This window comes from Lissotriton vulgaris, chromosome 2_1 (assembly GCF_964263255.1).
Source record: "Lissotriton vulgaris chromosome 2_1, aLisVul1.2, whole genome shotgun sequence".
Taxonomy (NCBI): Eukaryota; Metazoa; Chordata; class Amphibia; order Caudata; family Salamandridae; genus Lissotriton; species Lissotriton vulgaris.
In genome coordinates, this window is record NC_141687.1 from 1,447,329,203 (window position 1) to 1,447,351,688 (window position 22,486).

The following is a 22,486-nucleotide window of genomic DNA, read 5'->3' on the forward strand; positions in this document are numbered from 1 at the left end:
AGTAAGCGCAGATCCGGATTGAGCACAAACCTAAGTCTCTTTTTGACTGCTATTTTGAGACTTTTGTCTCCCCGCCTTTTTCTCCTGGTGCACGTAGGGATGCCAGGCTTTAAGTCTTGTGGGGCCTGTCGCCGTAATATGTCGGTGGCTGACCCCCACGATGTTTGCCTTTACTGCCTGGCGACCGACCACGACTCCCGGGACTGTCAAGTCATGGCCCTCAAGACCTTGCGGGAGCGGCGTAGGACCGGAGCCGTCGCTCCTCGGGCTCCAAGTCTTCGCCTTAGGATTACGGTAAGCGACACCACAAAAAGAAGCAGAAGAAGCGTGTTCGCTCTCCGACGACCCCCCGTCGCTCCATGGAGGCGGACGAGAGGGACAGGGGCTCCGCCCCCACGGCACCTCGGGAGCCTGGGAGTCCCACGGCCTACCCGCTATACCTGGGTCCGTCAGCGACTCCTGAACAGGTGCAAGAGTTTATTGCTGCCTTGGTCGCCTTTATACGCCTCGGGATCCTGCCGGCGCAACTTCGGGCCCCGGGATCCCTTGTCCAGATCCTGTTGGCCTGGTGGCTCCGCCAACGGCGACAGCCCTGGTGCCACAGGATCCTACGCCGTTGGCTCCGGCCCCTGCTCCGCGAGTTGCGGCGTTGCCGGCTCAGGCCCCAGCTCCGCCCTCGGCGCCGCACTGGGTGCCATTTCTCCCTCCCTTGCCCCGGTTCCAGGACCATTTTGTACCGGCCTGGGATCCGCATTGGTAGGTGGTGCCGGTCCGGCCCCATCCGGCACCGTTCCCGATGACGTTCGTTCCTTCTCTGGCTCCGGCGACCGTCCCTCTCTACACTGGAGGCAGACGAGGACTGGGAAGGGTTTGAGGACCCTCTTGCCCGGCAATGTGACTCCGAGCAAGATTGGGTGGACGACTTGGAGGATACGGGTGACCTCAATGTCTCCTCTGATCCGGGGTTCGCCTCTCCCCCGCCTACGATGGAGGAAGGTGCCTCCTACACGATGGTACTCCGTAGGGCTACAGAGGGTCAACCCTGACCTCCCCACGGTGGTCCTCAAGACCAACCTCCTCACCCAGGTGCTCCGGACGGCGTCAGAGCTGTTGCTTCCTTTTAATGACACCCTTACGGAGTTCCTCCTGGGCTCTTGGTCGAGGCCAGCCACGGGGGCCCCGGTGGATAAAAACGTCGCCAGACGCCACCAACCGGCGCCCTGTGACCCTGCCTTCTTGACCACTCACCCTACGCCTGAGAGCCTAGTCATTCAGGCCTCGACGTCGCAGAGTGCCTTTCCCACGGCCCCGCCGGATAAGGACTCTAAATGACTAGACCAGTTTGGGAAGCGGTTGTTCTCTCCGGCCAGCTTGGGGCTGCGGTCGGTGAACACCGCCTGCTTGTTGGGCCGCTACTCCCACACGGTGTGGGATGCTGTTGCTCAGGTGCCGCCTTAGTGTCCTGAGGAAGTGCAGGCTGTCCTTTCTCAGGCGATTGCTGAGGGTAAGGATGTGTCTAAGTTCGCCATTCGGTGTGGGTTGGACACCGCTGAGTCATTGGGCAGGGCAATTTCTACGACTGTGGTGTTGCGGCGCCACGCCTGGTTGCGTTCGACTGGGTTCTCGCCCGATGTCCAGAGCTCCCTCATGGACATGCCCTTTGATGGCACAGGCCTGTTTGGCGACAAGGCTGAAGGTGCCCTGGATCGCTGTAAGGACTCGCGGGCTACGGCCAAGTCCTTGGGTCTTTATGCTAAGAGCCCGGCCACTCCTGGTTTTCGTTCCTTTTGTGGCCAAGGTAGAGGTACCCATGCACGCCCATCCACCAAGCCTGTACAGAACCAGCCTCAGCACGACCGTGGTTGCGGTTTCCGCAGGGGCAGGGCGGGTCCGTCCACCTCCACCCCCGCTGCTTCAGCCTCCAAACCTTCCTAATCTGAGCTTCGGAGAGCACCCCACGCCAATGGGTGGCAGGATCCGCCGCCACCTCCCCCACTGCCGCAAAATTACATCAGACAAGTGGGTGCTGCAGATAATCCGCCAGGGTTACTCACTTCCCTTTCAGTCCTCCCCTCCAGCCATGCCACCTCGGTACCACCGCATGTTGGGGAATCATGTGGGTCTTATCCAGCAGGAAGTCACAGCCCTCCTGGCCAAGGGGGCCATTGAGTGCGTTCCAGGTCAGGAAGTAGGGAGTGGTTGTTATTCCCACTACTTGCTGGTCCCCAAGAAGGACAAAGGAGGCCTGCGCCCCATCTTGGACCTCCGGGATGTCAATCGCTTCCTCTGGAAGGAGAAGTTCAAAATGCTAACTCTGGCTCAGGTCCTGACTGCTATCAACCCTGGAGACTGGATGGTGGCGTTGGACTTGCAGGATGCTTATTTCCACATCCCCGTCCTGCCGGCCCACCTGCGCTACCTGCGGTTCACGGTAAGCCTTGAGCAATTTTCCGTTTGCCGTGCTCCCTTTGGGGCTTACCAGTGCCCCTCGGGTGTTCACGAAAGTGATGGCAGTGGTGGCAGCTCATCTGTGCAGGTCCGGGGTGTCAGTCTTCCCCTACCTTGACGACTGGTTGTTGAAGGCGGGCTCTCCCCAGGCAGTCGTCAACCTCCTCCAGACTACGGCTGACCTCCTGCACTTGCTGGGGTTCTCCATCAGCGTGCCGAAGTCGCACCTTAGTCCCTCTCAGAAACTCCCCTTCATCGGAGCGGTTCTGGATTCGGCGGCATTTCGGGTTTATCCTCCCGAGCAACGAGTCCGGGATATTCAGGCTATGATTCCGATCTTTCAGCCTCTATCCTGGGTTTCGTCAGGATGATCATCCGGCTTCTGGGCCTGATGGCCTTCTGCATCCTGCTTGTGACACATGCCTGACAGTATATGCGGGCTCTGCAGTGGGACCTGAAGTTTCAGTGGGCGCAACATCAGGGCAACCTGTTCGACCACGTTCAGATCTCAGAGGACACTGCACAACAGTTACAGTGGTGGCTCACGAATCGTGATTGGGTCAATGGCAGATCCCTCTCCCTTCCCCAAATGGAGCACACAGTGGTGACGGACGCGTCCCTCCTGGGATGGGGGGGGCACTTTGGAGAGGCGGAGATCAGAGGCCTCTGATCTCCGGCAGAGTCCTGGCTCCATATCAACCTCCTGGAGCTGCGGGCGATCCGACTTGCGCTAAGGCATTCCTTCCCTCTGTCCGGGGAAGTGTAGTGCAGGTGTTCACGGACAATACGACCTCCATGTGGTATTGCAACAAGCAGGGCGGGGTGGGGTCCTGGACCCTGTGTCTGGAGGCTCTGCGCCTCTGGACATGGGTGGAACATCAAGGTATCACCTTGGTGGTTTGACACCTGGCAGGTTCTCTGAACGCCAGGGCAGACGAACTCAGCCATCAGTGCATGATGGATCACGAATGGCGTCTGAACTCGGACGTGGTGCAAGGTCTCTTTCTGCAGTGGGGAGAGCCCTGGTTAGATCTATTCGCCTTCGAAGGGAACGCGCAATGTCATCAGTTCTGCACGTTGGAATTTCCAAGGCGGCACTTTCTCAGAGACGCTTTTAGTCTCGTGTGGAGCTGCAGTCTGTTGTACGCCTTTCCGCCTGTACCACTTCTACCCTGAGTGCTGAAGAAGATCAGGCGCAACCAGGCCCAAGTTATTCTTGTGGCTCCGGACTGGGCTCGTAGAGTATGGTATCCCAAGCTACTCAATATGAGCATCGATCCGTCTGCCTCTTCGGGAGGATCTTCTGTCGCAGCAGCTGAGACAGTCCTTCATCCGAACCTGTCCAGCCTTCACCTCCATGCATGAAGATTGAACGGCGACAGTTAACAGCTTTCTACCTTACTCCCGAAGTCTGTAACGTTATCTTGGCAGCCAGGCATCCCTCTACTAAAACGGTATACGCCTGCAGGTCGAACAAATTTGTGCAATTTTGGTTAAGATTCCCTGAGCATACTATATTCCTCTATGTTATACAATTAAATTTCCAATCACAAATTCAAAGTGAAGTTAGATACGATTCAATATAAATCCGTGGATCTTTTATTTATTTCTTGTTTCTGTGATTTTTCACAAGGACTTGTTCAACATTCCTTTCACTTCCAGATAATTCAATCAGTACAGTCTTCCAGATAGGGTAAACAATACAGCCTTTATCTTGGATGTTCTTCCCTGACTTTAATATTTGGTTCCTTGTTGCCCATGTGGATCCATTGTATTTCTTGTAAAAAAGAAGAGTTACCAGAACCCCCCCAATTGCACCTTCAGTTGCCAACTCTTCACCTAGACTGGAGACAGTACTAGAAGAGGCTGTGCTTTGTCCACTCATAAGCAATGTTTTGCTACCTACTCTTTGTAAATCCTGCTTTACTAAATTATCAAAAAGTTTATCGAAGGATAATACCCTGCCACTGCTGCAATCACGTTTATCTCTCTTTAGTTTGTGTGCCTTTCTTTCCTTGATGTCATCTTCGTATTTCCCTAATACTTCCTCTAGTATAACATAATTCTTTTTGGCTATCTCATCCATATTTAAGTCTTGTATCTCTTTTTCCAACCTGTCCACCTCTTCTGCTGCCTTCATCACTTTGCTATCAGCGTTTTCAATAAGGATATTCATCAAAAGCATTGAATTCCACAAAGCAGGAGAAGATCTTCTTCCAAATCATCATAGGTTGGGAATATTTGAGCACGCAAACCCTTAGGGATCCTTTCTATTCTCAAATACTCCTTGAGAGTGGCACCATCCCACCACTTTGAGATCAATTTTGTGGCATGGTGCACAGCAAAGGCTGTGGATCCCCTTACTGCCCTCTTTCTCAGGTCCTTCTGTTCCTTCTCTCTTTGGCCCAGCAGGGCTTTGCTCTGGGTACTAACAAAGGTTATCTTTCTGCCATTTCTGGCTTCCTGACCAGCCTTCTCCTTTTAATTCTCTGTTGTTAACTGTTTTCTCAAAGGCATTACTCGCACGTTTCCTCCCTTGCCTTTCATAACGCCTCAGTGGTACTTGAATCTTGTCTTGACTTATTTGATGTGCGCTCTCTTCGAGCCCCTTCATAACTATCCCTTATGTCTTCTCATTTTAAAGACGGCTTTACCGGTGGCTATCACCTCTGCCAGAAGAGTGAGTGAGCTCCAGGCTCTTTCTTCCAAACCTCCTTTCCTTTCAATTAATCCGGACAAGGTGGTTCTAAGGACCCGTCCTTCTTTCCTGCCAAAAATTGCCACGCCCTTCCACATCGGGCAGACCATCACTTTGCCTACTTTATTTCCGCCTCCGCATCCTTCCAGGGAGGAGGAGAGGCTCCACCGTCTAGACCCAAAATGTGCGCTCGCATTCTATCTGCAGCCTACACAGCCGTTCCGGGTGTATGATCAGCTCTTTGTTGGCTATGTGGGCACCAAAAAAAATCGGGCCGTGCACAAACGGACCATCTCCCCGTGGGTCGTTCTGTGCATCAAAGCATGTTACTCCTTGGCCAAGGAGCCGCCTCCTGTGGGACTGCGTGCCCATTCGACCAGGGCAACAGCAGCTACTACTGCCTTAGAACGTGGCGTTCCCTTGCAGGACATTTGTCAGGCAGCTACGTGGGCCTCGCTGAACATGTTTACAAAATTACAAAGCATTACTGCCTTGACAGTCAAATACGGAGAGACGGCTTCTTTGGCTGCTCTGTACTCCGTGACTTCCTGGTGTAATTTTGTTCGCAGACCCACCACCGAGGTTGGTGTTGCTGGGGTATCTATTCTAAGGTAAGGAATCTATCACTAACGTGTCTCTTTCAGATGCCCAAGTTACTACTTGTGTAACGATATATCTGTAAGAGACATTAGTTAGTGATAGATTCCTTACCGCCCCACCCAGCCTCATCGTTCTGCGAACTGATTACTATGGTTAAGGTCATCCCTTTCAGGGTCCTAGTTTTATGCACCATTGGTCAGTATCTTGCATGGCTCTGCTTTTCTGCCGTGGAAAGTAGTGTACAGAACTGATGTCAGCACGCATGGGTGGCGCCTAAGTACCCTCCGTGATGTCATCTCGGTGCTGACGACGCCAGTGACGGACGCGGAGCCACAGGACGTCACGTACAACGCGCAGGGGTACTGCTAAGCAAAACTTTCCGGATCCAGTCTGAGGCCTGGGGATATTCTAAGGTAAGGAATCTATCACTAACCAATGTCTCTTACAGATATATTGTTACACAAGTAATAACTTGTGCATCCACACCAGTCCACTATACTCTATGCCACTCTCCACACGGCTCCTCACTATGCCACTCCAATACATGACACTCTCTGCCACTCCACTCTTTGCCATGGCCCTCTACAACACTCTCCTCTACATCACTAACTTTTAGCTATGCTGAACAGCAGTCATGCTGTTGCACAACATGTTTAAAACACATTGGCAAAGCCAGTACCTCTTGCTAGGCGAGACCTATTGGCTTTGCCAATGCATGTTTCCCCTGCAGCCACTTATTTTCCCTCCCCGATTTAGATATTGTTTCATATCCTGTGCACAGATGGAGAAGAGAGTTTCTCGAATCTCTGCAAATGCTTTTTAAGTCTAAATAAGCCTAGCCAAGATAAATTTACAGGCTCCAGAAATCATTCCCTGAGGGACAAATCAATGTTTACCTGGTAAATAGGTCCAATGATTTTCTATAGGTTCCTTGCTGCAAACAAGTCTGTATGGTCGAGCGTGGTTTCTGCGTCAGAGATAAAAAGGAATAGGGTTCCTTCTCCACTCAAGGCTCAGGCAAACCATTATAATCGTTGTGGTTCAGAGCTCCAAGCGCATCCCTCCAAAACTCCTGGGCAACCAGAATTTACCACGTATCCTTCCCAGCAACCCAGACATGGTGACAGCCCAAACCTATTGAGCGTGGACGGCTTGTTATAACATCTCTCAGCCTTCTTTTATAGCTCACCTCTTCCTGGATCACCACCTTGAATAGTGTCTGTCACCTCCAAACAGTTGATAATCTGCAAAGAATAATCATGTGAGAGACTAGTGTGACAAGTAGCTGACCTTTCTTGTTTTCAACTGTGAAACAAACTTATTGCCTTATTTAGAGAATGGCGCATGTCAGACATCCATCAAAAAGCGATGTCTCCGCCCCAATTGGTGTATAGATCCACCATGCTCGAAATAGGGTGGACAGGAAAATTGCTGCATCCTCCAAACTCTACGCATGACCATTAATTGGTGTGTTTGTCTTATTTCTTGACTATCTGATACGTTGTATTTTTTTTCTTTTAGGCTGGTGCAGTAAAAGATTATGTTAAAATGATGCTTGAGAACGACAAACTAAAATTTCTTGTTTTTGGTCACCATTTGACCATGCTCCAGGCTTGCACTGAGGCTGCAATAGAGAGTAAGGTAAGGATCTGTGGTTTTTCTTTTCATATATTTCTTCCCTGATTTCCAGAATAGATTGTAAACCCTTGGCACAGTAGCTAAATAAATTATTGTGTTGTAGAAACAGGTAAAAAGTGTCTTTAGTGGCATCAGCCAAATCGTTGGTTTCCCATGACATAGTTTCATTATTTTTAAATAACTATATTGCCACATAGTGGTGTCATCCATCCCCACAGTAGAATACATTGAAATGACACAATTAGAGAAAGTAGCCGGGTACATTTCTCAGCTCATTATATATCTATCCGATGCATCTTTGCAATGCATGGGGGAATATTTTACATTTTAAAAATTCACTGAATCATCACACATTAAATATCTTATCCCATACGAGCAGTGCATAACACAATCAATCCTTGATTTGTGTCTTTACTGCAGCAGGATTTTTAAAAAGGTTTAGTTATGGATCGTGTGCGGGCCACACACTCGTATACATATGTTGTTGACACATATGCATACATAAGGGTTTGCAATCCAACTGTTTAAATCAAAACAGGGATTGGCAAATACAGTAAGTCTAGCTTTAATATGGTAGTACATGAATTCTGAAATGCAGTTTGCAGGCTTTAAAGCCAAATCTACAGACTTAGCTAGAGCGTCTGTTAAAACTGAGGCTTCTGACCGCATCTGGAATCTCATACATTGCTCTGGAGAGTTCTGCATCGGCAAGAAGCACTGTGGCAGTTCTGTCTTATCAACAACTATCTATTTTAAGTTCTTAATCACTAAATACCCTTAAATCAAGAGGTACAGACCAATATTTAGATTGCAATTTACACAAACACACTCATTGTGACCGTTCTGAAGCTGGCCTCTCTGACAATTAGAGTGTGAATGCACTGTGCTTCTTCCCTGTACAAGGAAAGAATATTCCAGGAACAAAGGAAGGCGTTGGGTCTTGAAAAGTATTACACAACGATTATGTTAGTAATGTGTACTGATTTTCCCAGGAGGTCCTGAAAGACGACATTTATTCAGTTACCTTTTCCATATTTCGAATCTCTGTCTGCCATGCTGAAGAACCATGCAGTGTCTTTTATGCGGTAATATACATCTTTGTAGATATTGTTTATAATTGCAGAATCCTCAAGTTAAAGGACATTTGATGGCTCCTGTACGGCCTTGTTAGAGGTACCGCCTGTTTAAAGATCTAAATATATTTTTGTTGCTCCAGTGCATTAGTCACTTGACATTAAAATAGCCGGATTTTTGAAGGCCATCATTCCTGATCACATCTGCCAGGACTACTAGAAAGTTACCGTCTTTTCTGAGTAACTATGTATAATGATCTGTAGGGATACACATGCTCTCAACATTTATCCCTCATTTCTGCTGCCACATATTACTATTTTCCCAAATCTCGTCAAAACCAAGGATTCTCAGAAGCCACAATTTTGACGATAAATATATTGGATTTCATTTTGTAGCTTAAATATCATACTGTTCAGCTATCACTCACGCTGATGCCACCTACGCACATGCTGCCAGGATCACAACAGCATTAACATCACAAACCAGGTACTTGAGAGGTGCACCCTCTTTTTTTGTAGACCTTCTGTGTTGTTTCCAATTTCCGTTCTGTAGGTGCTTTTGGGTTCCATTATGTTCAGAATGTTATGTTTAGACTTTGGAATTCTCATAGCACCTTTGCTACGCAGGTTTCAAGTTCGTGGAAAATTTCACATATGTAGAGTGAGAAGGAGTGATTGACACATGAATAAGCTCAAGTTTCACACCATGATGTCCATTGTACTTCCAGTTCTCCTTCCCATCTTTCACAAGAAACACCTACTTTAAGTGGATATTAGTAGTGGGGATGACAGATGACTTAAGTGAATTAACTAAGTCAAATAATTCGTTGAAGGTAATAATTGCAAGAGTACTGTATAATGATCTAATGCAGCAGACCGTGACTGCAAATCTGAATATTCATACACTATCTCATTACTACAATGGTGACAGTGGCTGCATATGTATGAGAAAATGTGACGTCTGCTGCAAGTAAACAAAAATGTGGGAATTAGGTTAGGGCGTATACCAGAGTTAGAAATACCTGAAGCATGGCATGGTTTTGAAATAACTAACAGGTTTAGATTTTGTAATAAAGAAATGAATGCTCTAGAAAATATTTTATTCAGTTGTATGTCATTTGAAAAATTACGTTTCATTGTATTACCCCTTTTTAGGTCTCGCCTTTTCCATTCCGCAGGAATGGAAAATGGAGAGAATTCTAGTGCTCAAAATACTCGTCAAACTAAGGCTTTTTTCTGTGCGGTTTTCTTCGAGTTCACGTGGCCACAGGCACGCGCTTTTGTGCCATAAACTTTTTTTTCACAAGCTTTTGTTATTTTTCATTGGCTCTTCACTTTGTCCACGCCTCATTGAAGCTGCTCCCTCCGCCCACCTTCTCTCTGTCCTCCGCGTGCCTCTTGCTTATCTCACCGTAGCTTGACAACATTCAGACGTGCACTCTTTCCAAGCATACCACCCTGCCTTTCACTTGCGGAAACACGCACACCAAAAACAAACAGCCCACAGACTCTCTCTCTCTCCCATTCATGCACGGCAACACGCACAACAAACACAAACAGCCCACAGACTCTCTCTCTCTCCCATTCACGCACGGCAACACACACAACAAACACGAACAGCCCACAGACTCTCTCTCTCTCCCATTCACGCACGGCAACACACACACCAAACACAAACAGCCCACAGACTCTCTCTCTCTCTCCCATTCACGCTCGGCACAAACTCTCTCCCATTCACGCACGGCAACACTCACACCAAAGTCAAACAGCCCACAGACTCTCTCTCCCATTCACGCACGGCAACACGCACAACAAACAGCTCACACAGGACACAGACTCTCTCCCATTCACGCACGGCAACACAATGTGGTTCTGAAATTCTGGACCCTGCTGTAATATGGTACCGAGGCCCAACCCTCGTGTCATAAAATATCATCGTACCATGACGAATTTGGTGTCGGCAGACCGGTAATGATTAGGACATTATCCCTATGCATTTGCGTCGTGATTGAGTGATGCTAACACCTTTAAATCATGGTTTCCGTCCCGAACTCTCAGACTCCATTTTGTGAACGGCATCCATCTTGTGGCTTGTCCTCATATAGTCAATTGATTGAGGCCGAGCTTGATCTGAAAGGACACGTCCACCTTAGCTGACTTCCCCATGACCTGGCCGAGCTGACTCCACTGCCTCCAGCCAAACCTGTTCGGGCAGTCCCTCGCCCAGTGGCCGAGTAAGATAGCATCAAGGCACAACATGCCATAAACCATTCACTACATACAAACCATGTTATCCTCACACATACACCTGTCCATGTTTCTTGTTTATGGCCAGTTTTACGATGAGGAGGTGCCCGAGTTTATTGGGGTTTCATCGATATCTGATGGTATTTCTGGGTTGAGCTGGGTAATTTGTCACCAACTGTACACACGAAATTACAGGCTGGCCGTCATGACTGTGCTTTTCCTTTTGTTGAACAAATATGTATATGGTTGCATCATAAAACGAGGAATTCTTGCCTGAAGTGTAATATTTTGTATAAAAGGAGAAGTTTGGTTCTGTAAAAACGAACAGTCTACTGAGAACTTACATCCTGTGCTGTTGTACTTCTAGGACACTTGTTACTTGGTTGCAGCCAATAAAACTCGATCTCTGACTTCACCTAGAAGACTCTTTGTTTCTGTGGTCCGGAACAGGGAGAACTCAGAGGTCTTCGGGTGTTATCCCCTGGCACCACCGGGTTCCTAAAAACCCGGCACCTCAGTTGGCGCCCAACTCAGGGCGGTATCAAGCGGTATCGGTCCAAGCCAGATGTTCGTGAGGAGCTTCGTGTGAAAATTCCAGAGGACGGCCAGCCACTTCAGCGACCCCTGTATGTCGACGTGGTTCCGAAGGTCTTTGCTGCGAGGTTCCCCGCGTCCCGACGGCTACGAAGGACTGCTGCCCTGACTATCGCCCTGTTTTGGACCCAGTGATCCTTGGTAGAGCGAAACGATAGACAAGTCTTCTAGTGACGTCATCGATCATCAATACTTCAGTTAAGTATAAGTGGAGCGTCTCCCAGTCCTTAGTTTGATTCTTAGTTTTTGGTATCCTTGAGATACACCTTGTTTGGAACTTGCAAGCGCTAAAACCAAGGGATTCGTGTATTCACGAAAATATCGTATACGATAATCCTTTGAAGTTTGAAGCTAGACTAGTGAGCGAAGATGCCTGGTCTTAGCAGACTTGGAAACTTGTTTTGTCTTGGTTGTAGTAAGGACTCCCGATTAGAGGATTCGTATCCGGTTCCTCCGATTGGAACTCCAACATATGAACTTTATATAAAGCACGGAGTAGGCCCTATCACATATAATGAGGTATGGATAAAATACACCAGAAAGGATGGTGTTTTAAAATGGCCCCAATATGGTAGCTTTGACGCAGAAATTTTAGATAACCTCAAGGTTAAACTGTTTAAGAAGAAAGCCCGGCCGGCGATGTTTGACTCTTTTCGCTTGTGGCGCAAAGAAGCCAAACAGAAAGAAATGAAACTAGCTAAGAAAAATAAACGAGGTATGTCAATGGTGCAAGCTGCCATTGCATACAGGGATAATGAGGAAGAGCAGGAAAGTGAACAAATGCTCAGAAGCAAGAAGTTAGCAGTAGATAAATGCTACCCGATGTTGCCACATGAAGGACAAGGTTCAAAAGAGACATCAGAGAAGGATCAATTAATGTCCCATTTACTGAGTTCACCACCCCCATATACATCGAGCATTACTGCACCCCCAAAGCGCTTTGTTATACCGCGCCCCAGCGCACGAAATACAGTTCTCGCACAAGCACCAGCTCCTCTTCAGCTGGTTCCTACTTCTCCGGCGCAGCCCTCTCAAGGGCCGCCGCCTTTGCTACATACTCAGTCTACTTTTCCTACGACTTTGCCTACCGCTCCAACTGTTTATCCTGATACTGCTTCTGCCACTGCCTCGACTTCCTCTGCTATTGCCTCGACTTCCTCTTTGCATCAGCCTGTCTTTTCTGGCACATCTGCCTCTCTGCAAGCTTCTCCTTCTGTTCGACAGAGAGTGGCAAGTACTGTCACTGGTCTGTTCTCACCTTTCTTTGGGTCGCCTAAGACGACCCCTAAAACAGGACGTAGACAGTTGCGTAGTCAACTGCCTGATTATCAGGAAAGAGAAGTGCTGAACGAGTTAGCACGAAAATGGGTTACTGATACTGTAAGGTATGATGTTCAGTCTGTTATGGAATTCTTCCGTCAGTGGGATGCACCCACTCAGAGATATGTATTCGAAGAAATGTGTGTATATCTTTGCGAAGATTTGGAGACAAATGATCCCAAACGCAAAATGCAGGAATTATTCCGTATGCGATTCAAATTTTATGAAGTCATGATTATAGGTGCCGATGTTGAACGAGCAATAGACTTGTTGTTATCTTATAGGAGTAAGGGAAACGTGTCTAGATTACTGTATGAGGATGATTTGTCAGGTAGGAAAAAGGCGCGACAGTACCCCATGAGAGAGGTTCCTCCAGTTTGGAGGGAAGGTGACGCAAATGCGAATCCAGCAATTCTGCCACATTTCCAGCGTGTATGGGTACATGTCCCCTGGAAAAGATCTGAAGTGTTAGCTCTAAAGCAGACATTGCCTGATCCCCGTAAAAATCCTGCAGGGTATTATAAGGAGTTATCACAGACTGCCAGCTCATGTATAATGAATTTAGCAGATATAGACATGTTGTTTGGGAATGTTGTTCCACAGCCTTTATGGAGTAAGATTCGTCATACAGATCATGATCAAGAACTAGGTGACACATGGGCTAATATTACTGCTGCAGATGCTAGACAAGTTGGTGGTTCCAAGCCTGAGCCTCTAGTAGCTGAACTTCCTGGTAGAATTATCGTACATGAAGACCTTAATGCCTGAATTGAGTGTAAATTGGGACAAGTTGTCTGCGTGCAAGCAGAAGAAAGATGAGAATGTGTCTGACTTTTTCATAAGATTTGAAGAAACTTTTGTCGACCACAGTGGTCAGGATATGGCTACCGAGGGTGGCCAAAGATTGTTTGTAGACAAATTTGTACATAATTTGCTTCCTGAACTGTGTAATAAATTGAAAGATTCAGAGAGTGCTTGGGCTGTTTCCACGTCAGCGCAGATTTTAGCCACAGCCCAGTACTATGAAAATAGGCGCAAAGACGAGCTAGATAAGGCAGACAAAAAGACTAAAGATTTAAAAACTAAAGTTCTTCTCCAGCAAGCCTATCCGCCTCGCACTCCTAGTCAGCCCGACTATCAGCAACCTCAGCAGTATTCGAGAAACTCACAAAGAAATGAGTTTCCTCAACAGCGTGTACAGTATGGTCCGAATCAGTGTGCGTATTGCAAGGAAGAGGGTCATTTCAAGAATAGTTGTCCAGCTTTATTGCGACGTTTAAATGGTGTTTCTGGTGCAAGAGGTAGAGGTGTTCAACAGGCTCCTAGGGGTAGGGGCGGTGGAAATTTCCCCCAGAATACTACTTCTTTTCCGCCTCAGAATTCTATGAATAGCTTTGATCAACAGAATAATGCGTCTTCTAGGTCAGCTCAGTACTATGCTGATGACAACTATGCAGAAAACGAGAATGAAGGTAATGATTGCTAGGACAGCCATGGACAAAGAGAGGGAGTTGTTTCAGTTCCAGTAGATCAGAATGGACCTTATGTTGAGGTGATTACATCAGGAGTGTCAGAACCTTTTCTGCTGGATACTGGTGCCACAAAAAGTTCGATTATGCACTCAAAACTTCCTGGCGCACCTTTGTCTGACAAAATGAATGTTTCAGTAGGTTTTTCTGGCGCCCCGGTTAGAAACCCGATCTCTAGTCCTATGCCCCTTTCTGTTGGCCCATGTGAATTAGAAGCACCCCTCATTCTTACAACAGGTTGTGGTGAAAATTTGTTAGGTTTGGATTTGTTAAAGAGATTATATGCAACTTTGTATTGTTCTCCTTCGGGAGTACAACTTACCCTAGGTAAGAAAGTGGTTTCCCCAATGTATTTGGCAAAGGAGAATATTCAAACTGAATTGTCATCTCTTCCAGATATACTTTGGGCTAGTGGTTCGAATGATGTGGGTCTTTTGGAGATAGCGCCATATGTCATTACATTGCGAGCCAATGTTAGGTTGCAACGTATTCCCCAATACAAGATCTCAAGCGAATGTGAAAAGGCTTTGTTAAAGATCGTTTACGATCTGATTGAGAAAGATGTAATTGAAGAAACAGGCAACATTTGTAACAGTCCTATTTTGCCTGTTTTAAAGCATACTGATCCTTCACAACCACCTGTGTACAGATTTGTGATTGATCTCAGAGAAGTGAATAAGATTGTTGTACCACAGTTTCCAGTTGTCCCTGACATTACTGCCCTATTGACTATGGTTCCAGCTTCAGCCACTTGGTTCTCGGTGATTGCCCTGAAGAACGCTTTCTTCAGCATCCCGATTGCTGAGGGGAGCAGAGATATTTTTGGCTTCAATTTAGGAGGACGAATCTTCCGCTTCAAACGCGCTCCTCAGGGCTATTGTGAAAGTCCATCGATATTCAGTCAGGCTCTGAAAACACAACTTGACACGATTGTTCTACCTGATGGTGCGACTCTGATTCAGGATGTAGACGATCTGCTGATCGCTGCAGATACTGAAGAGATTTGCAAGGAAGCCACATTGTCGTTGTTGCGTCATTTATATGACATGAAGCACAAAGTCTCTCTTTCAAAACTGCAATTTTGTCGACAAGAAGTGACCTGCTTAGGTCACATCTTATCGAAGGAGGGAAGGAGACTGACCCCAGAGAGAATACAGGCAATTGCAAGATTGAGTGTCCCAAGGACACAGAGAGAAGTGCGTGCTTTCTTGGGCATTACATCGTATTGCAGACAATGGATACAGAATTTTTCATTGTTGGCTAAACCTTTGCTGGCACTAATCTGTAAAGATACACCCAATCCTATGCCTTGGTCTGAAGATTGTCAGAAGAGTTTTCACGAGTTGCGTGATACATTGTGTTCGGCTCCTGTGTTGGGCAACCCCGACTACAGTAAGCCTTTCACACTATACGTCCATGAGAGGGAAGGTTGCGCATTATCAGTCCTGACACAATCCTTTGGGGACAAACAGCGTCCATGCGCGTATTTTTCCGCGACTCTAGATCCTGTAGCTAAGGCATTACCAAGTTGCTTGAGGGCCACTGCTGCAGCGGCTGTCTGTATTCGACAGTCTGATGGGTTAGTAATGAATAACACTCTGATCGTTAAGGTCCCACATGCAGTAGATATTTTGCTAAACAGAACAAAGACACAGCACTTAACTAGTGCTCGACTGTCCAGTTATGAACTGACACTATTAGCAAGTCACATTCACATAAAGAGGTGCGATACACTCAACCTAGCCACGTTATTGCCCATTCCAACAGAGACAGATGAGGTTGAAATACATGATTGCTGTTTTAGGACAGAAGAAGAGACAAAAGGGAGAGTAGACTTGCAGGACACTCCCCTTCCTGAATGTAATGATGCTTTATGGGTTGATGGTTCATGCTTCAAGTTGCCAAATGGTGATGCTACTGCAGCATATGCGGTGACAACATTGCACACGATTGTAGAGACTGCGCGCATTCCCCATAATTCCGCGCAAGCAGCCGAGTTGATTGCACTTACAAGAGCGTGTGTGTTGGCAAAAGGAAAGCCAGTGAATGTGTATACTGATAGCCAATACGCCTTTGGCGTGGCTCATAATTTTGGACGATTGTGGCGTGAACGTGGGTTCCTGACGTCGCATGGTGCAAGAATCCAGCATGGTCAGCTAGTGAATGAGCTTCTCGAGTCACTGACCTTGCCACTACAAGTTGTGATTGTGAAATGCAGTGCACACAGAAAGATTGAAGATGATGTTGGTCGTGGGAATGCATTCGCAGATGAAGTTGCGAAAGAGACTGCAAGGAACACAATGAGTCGAATGTATGTTGTAGGTCCTGCGAGATGGATTGCCGATGTGGGTATGTGTGAGGACACTATTGAAAGTGTGAAGTCCATACAGTCCGAGGCGACTGAGAAAGAGGTGAATGAATGGAGAGAAAGCAAGTGTAGATTGGATGCGAATGGTTGTTGGGTCGAATTTTCAGAGCATCAAAGATGGCTGTTACCCGATGCATATGTACTTGCAGTGGTGACGATGGCTCACGGGATGGCTCACATCAGTATGAAAGGAATCTGTAAGTTGTTGGCCCCAGTATGGCAGAATAGTGGTATCCCGAAATGCGCAGAGAATTTGGTCAAGAACTGTATGGTGTGTTTGAAGTACAATCCCGGTAGGGGAACTCCAACTCCAGCTGGTCATTTTGCGCCTCCAACGTATCCATTCGAGGTCTGCAGCTCGATTTCATTCACATGGAGAGGTGCAACAATCTGAAATACGTGCTTGTTGTTGTTTGCGCCTTCTCCAGGTGGGTGGAAGCGTATCCCCTTAAGGACAACACTGCCTCGTCAACTGCCAAAGCCCTGGTCAAAGAATTCTTCCCTAGGTATGGTATGCCTAGAATTGTCTGGAGTGATAATGGAAGTGAATTTGTGGGACGAGTGATGAAGAGAGTGAGCGAATGTCTAGGCATACACCAGAAGTTCCACGCTGCAAATCACCCCCAATCAGCCGGATTAGTAGAGTGCTATAACGGCACAATAAAACTAAAATTGGCCAAGATACAAGCCAGCACAGGTCTTAAGTGGCCTGACGCCCTGCCTCTAGCACTCCTATCTACAAGAATGACTGTCCATTCTAGACTGGGACTTAGCCCTCATGAAATCGTGTTTGGCTGCCCAGCTAACATCTGGGGCGTGCCAAGGCCAAAGAAACTTAGCGAAATAGAGCACCCTGTACTGCTTGACTATTTGCTCGAATTGACGACTAAATTGCGTGTTTTACACCAACAGGTCCACAGCTCCTCTCCGCCAGCGTCTGATGATCCAGGCCACGCCATCGAACCTGGTTCCTGGGTCCTAGTGCGGAACTTCAGACGAACCAAGAACGAGGAGCCTCGCTGGACCGGACCCTTCCAAGTCCTGCTAACTACCCGCTCTGCAGTACATGTCCACGGAAAAAAAAATTGGGTGCACGGCGCCCATTGTAAACGGGTCCCGCTGCCCCTTCCATATGACCGGTGGGTCCAGGAAGGAATTGCTGACTCAGAAACTGAGCCCGTACCACGCTTTGCACCCTTCAGCGATGCACGACTGAAAGGAACTGGTACAGAAAAGGAGAGTGATCACAATCTGCAAGGATCTGTGCCACCGTCAATGCAATTGGACACTACTGAGCCTGAACTACTGTTTGCAGATCACACAGCGCCTGGCCGAAACCGCTATAACTTTAGGCCAAGACCTATGACTATGGACAAATAAAAAAAATTTTTCCTTTTGATTATACAGCTCTCTCGCCCCGGGAACTTGCTCATTTTTGATTTTCGAACCGCCATCCGGTTCTGCTGCTAGGGTCGCGGTTGACAGTCTGGGGAGTGCAGCTGGAGACGTTTAGGTCAACGGTTCTGGTTGGTCCAAGGGAATTACCCTGGGCTGAACAGAAAGCACTCCTTGGCAGAATCAATCTCCCACCGCGGGCAGCAACTAGAGGATAGAGTTTCCGAGGGTAGAGAGACCTGCTAGATCTACGAACTTTGAAAAGAGACTATGCGCTATAATGGCAAGAAAACAATTCTTAGTCGTATGCATTTTAATGTTGTGTAGCATAATAATGTTTTTTATTGGCTATGCTCTGTTCATCTTTCGAGTTACCTTTGTGCATAACACTCAGCCCACACCTCCTCCTACTGTTTCCCCGCATTCTTTTCACCCCCTACCTGAACACGAGTCTGCCAGAAGATTAGAATTTGTAAATAATTCATTCGTCCAACTCCTACACCAGCACCAATCTGTAATGAACACTACGAACTGTTGGACATGTGGACTCATGCCACACACCACAGATAAGGGTATCCCGTATTTTGTCCGTATTTTGTCCTGCCATTTAGTTATTTTGGTTCTCTGTGGGCTTTCCAGACCATGTTCCTGTTTTCCCTTGAACCATATGTTCCAGGGAAAAATTCAAACAACAAGGCACTAGTGGCAGGAATCAGAAATATGAGCAAAGATATCGACACAGTTAGAACGACTCCCAAAGATGAATTGACGCCTTACAGCAGATGGAATATAACTCAATCTGGAATTTCCTTGGCTGAGAGTCTGAAAGCAAAGAAATCCTCCCCAGTCTGGACAGTACCCCACCGAGGTCACCTATGTCTGCAGGGAAATGGCAACAACCCTAGTAGAGCCCAGTTAGGGAAAAGTGTCTGTACTGAGACTTATGTTTTCTCCTCTCAGACATCCCCTTCATTCTTAGCGGCTAAGGGTACCTACTTCGTCTGCCATGACAAAGCATATACATGGTTGCCCCCTGACTTCTCGGGCACGTGTTTTATCGCGTTTCTGCTGCCACCCACCTACACGGCCGTGGCAGATTACCATCGGACAAGGACAGTTAGGGGTGTCGTGAGTCAAGACGACACTGCGGGTCAAGAGTTTGGAGACTTCGCAAAGGGTTTTCTGCCGTTTTGGGGGCCTATGGTGAACAGCAGGAACCTCCGCCAATTGACGAGGGTAGTTGAATCCGCCGTGATTGAAACGGCTGGTGCCCTTAGCAACCTGACTGCAGAGCTCCAGTCAGACCGACTTATGAATCTTCAAAATAGGGTTGCCCTAGATGTCCTACTTGCAGACCGTGGAGGTGTATGTAGAGTGATCCAATCCAGTTGCTGCATTTTCATCCCTGATAATGCTCCGACAGTGTACCAGGCCATCTCCAAACTGCACAAAATCTCTGATTCCCTTCACGTGGATAAAGGGGATTGGTCCCTGCTAGGGTGGTTCTGGGAACTGATCTCTGCCTGGAGATGGAAAACTCTGATCTTCATTGGGATGATCTTAGCCATTCAGTTTATGTTCTGCCTGTTTGTGCAGTGCGCTCCTGCAATATGTGGCCTCTGTGCTACATCATGTATTAGGAAGCCTGTGTCAAGGGACGAATTGAGTAACAGGATGATGCTACAGTAGCATCTCCATGACTTCATGAATACAGATTTGGACTCAGATTAGCATGAGTTATTGCCTTATATGAAGGCAAAAGGAGGGTCTGTGGTTCTGAAATTCTGGACCCTGCTGTAATATGGTACCGAGGCCCAACCCTCGTGTCATAAAATATCATCGTACCATGACGAATTTGGTGTCGGCAGAACGGTAATGATTAGGACATTATCCCTATGCATTTACGTCGTGATTGAGTGATGCTAACACCTTTAAATCATGGTTTCCGTCCCGAACTCTCAGACTCCATTTTGTGAACGGCATCCATCTTGTGGCTTGCCCTCATATAGTCAATTGATTGAGGCCGAGCTTGATCTGAAAGGACACGTCCACCTTAGCTGACTTCCCCATGACCTGGCCGAGCTGACTCCACTGCCTCCAGCCAAACCTGTTCGGGCAGTCCCTCGCCCAGTGGCCGAGTAAGATAGCATCAAGGCACAACATGCCATAAACCATTCACTACATACAAACCATGTTATCCACACACATACACCTGTCCATGTTTCTTGTTTATGGCCAGTTTTACGTTGAGGAGGTGCCCGAGTTTATTGGGGTTTCATCGATATCTGATGGTAGTTCTGGGTCGAGCTGGGTAATTTGTCACCAACTGTACACACGAAATTATAGGCTGGCCGTCATGGCTGTGCTTTTCCTTTTGTTGAACAAATATGTATATGGTTGCATCATAAAACGAGGAATTCTTGCCTGAAGTGTAATATTTTGTATAAAAGGAGAAGGCTGGTTCTGTAAAAACGAACAGTCTCCTGAGAACTTACATCCCGTGCTGTTGTACTTCTAGGACACTTGTTACTTGGTTGCAGCCAATAAAACTCGATCTCTGACTTCACCTAGAAGACTCTTTGTTTCTGTGGTCCGGAACAGGGAGAACTCAGAGGTCTTCGGGTGTTATCCCCTGGCACCACCGGGTTCCTAAAAACCGGCACCTCAACGCACAACAAACCGCTCACACAGAACACAGACTCTCTCCCATTCACGCACAGCAACACGCACACGTCGACAACAAGCGGATGTGCACTCTTTCCAAGCATACCCCCCTGCCTTAGCTTCTCTCTCATTCATTCATCTGCACGTTCCTGCCTTTCACTCGCGGAAATACGCAAACCAAACACAATCAGCCCACAGACTCTCTCTCCCACCCCCCACACTCCCAGTCTCTCTCCCATTCACGCACGGCAACACGCACACCATAGCTTCTCTCTCATTCATCTGCATGTTTCCCCCCCCTCCCAGACGCTCTCCCATTCACGCACGGCAACACACACACCATTGCTTCTCTCTCATTCATCTGCACGTTCTTCCACCCACCCTTCTACTTTTATGCCCGCTTTTCTCTCAAAACATTTAAAAACACAACCAACAGTCCCCAGACTCTTTCACATTCACGCACGCCATCTGCTTCTTCCTTCTACCCTCTCTAAGGTGGGGAGGGGGCGAGAGAAAAACGTCTGGGGCCTAACCACCCCAGGAGACTGGAGTGCTTTAATCACAGTCGTAAAGATTCTAATCTGTTGTCGGCCATCGCTGAGAAATGCAAATATAAACTAAAGGGAGCGAAACTCGCCTTCTCACCGAATACCATAAAATACAAGGGAAGCAACTTTAGAAACACTGTGGAAAGCACCACGTTGTTTTACACATACTATTACATGCAGATAAAATGGTATTTTGTTATTCTTACGTTTGTTAGTGCAAAGTTACACACCAAACACGCATAGCACCAGCCGTAAGTGCCTGCTTAGGCCATGCACACACACCTACACTGCAAATGCCTAGTCATTTGACGTAATGAGTACTAGGATTACGCGAAACACTTTTGTATTTGTATAATTGTGTTGCAAGTGCTGCTTTAACACTTGCTCACAGTTTTTATCGCCATGTTTTGCAAACCTCAATCGTGAACACAAAGTGCAAATATTGTGGAACTATACACAACCCTCACTCCCACTGCACAAAGTGTTCGGTCGCACTGCATACAGGCCTCACTCAGTGCATACAGCCCTCACTCAGTGCACACATCTCTAACTCACACTGCACACAGGCTTCACTCACACTGCACACAGGCCTCACTCAGTGCACTCAGCCTTCAATCACACTGCATACAGTCCTCACTCAGTGCATACTGCACACACTCCGTGCACACTGCCCTAACTCACAGTGCACACAGCACTCGCTCAGTGCACACAGCACTCACTCAGTGCACACAGCACTCACTCAGTGCACACAGCTCTCACTCAGTGCACACAGCTCTCACTCAGTGCACACAGCTCTCACTCGCACTGCACACAGGGATCACTCACACTGCACAAAGGCCTCACTCACACTGCACACAGGCCTCACTCACACTGCACACAGGCCTCACTCAGTGCATACAGCACACACTCAGTGCACACAGCCCTAACTCACAGTGCACACAGCCCTCAATCAGTGCTCTCTCTCTCCCATTCACGCACAGCACTAACTCTCTCCCATTCACGCACGGCAACACGCACACCAAACACAAACAGTCCACAGACTCTCTCTCTCCCATTCACGCACGGCAACACGCACACCAAACACAAACAGCCCACAGACTCTCTCTCTACCATTCACGCACGGCAACACACACACCAAACACAAACAGCCCACAGACTCTCTCTCTCCCATTCACGCACACCAGGCATACACACCACCGGCCATCAGTGCACGCTTTCCCCACATGTTTCAACGTGGCACACACAATAACTTCAGCTTTGAATATAAACGTTCTAATATTATGCTTCACTTTCATTCATAATGTCAAGGACGTAATCAATTGTGTCTTTTACCACCTAAGCTTACTTTGGGGACTCTTGCAAAT

General features: G+C 47.5%; 1 protein-coding gene across 3 annotated transcripts in view; it reads left to right on the top strand.

Annotated features, from left to right (window-relative positions):
* Positions 1 to 22,486, top strand: part of ZRANB3 (zinc finger RANBP2-type containing 3) — an 881,708-nt gene that overhangs the window by 499,552 nt on the left and 359,670 nt on the right. For all 3 annotated transcript variants that reach the window (XM_086957301.1, XM_086957303.1, XM_086957302.1), the window contains one exon: positions 7,268 to 7,387. In XM_086957301.1, the coding sequence (XP_086813427.1) occupies positions 7,268 to 7,387 (120 nt within the window). The remainder of the gene's footprint in view (positions 1 to 7,267; positions 7,388 to 22,486) is intronic.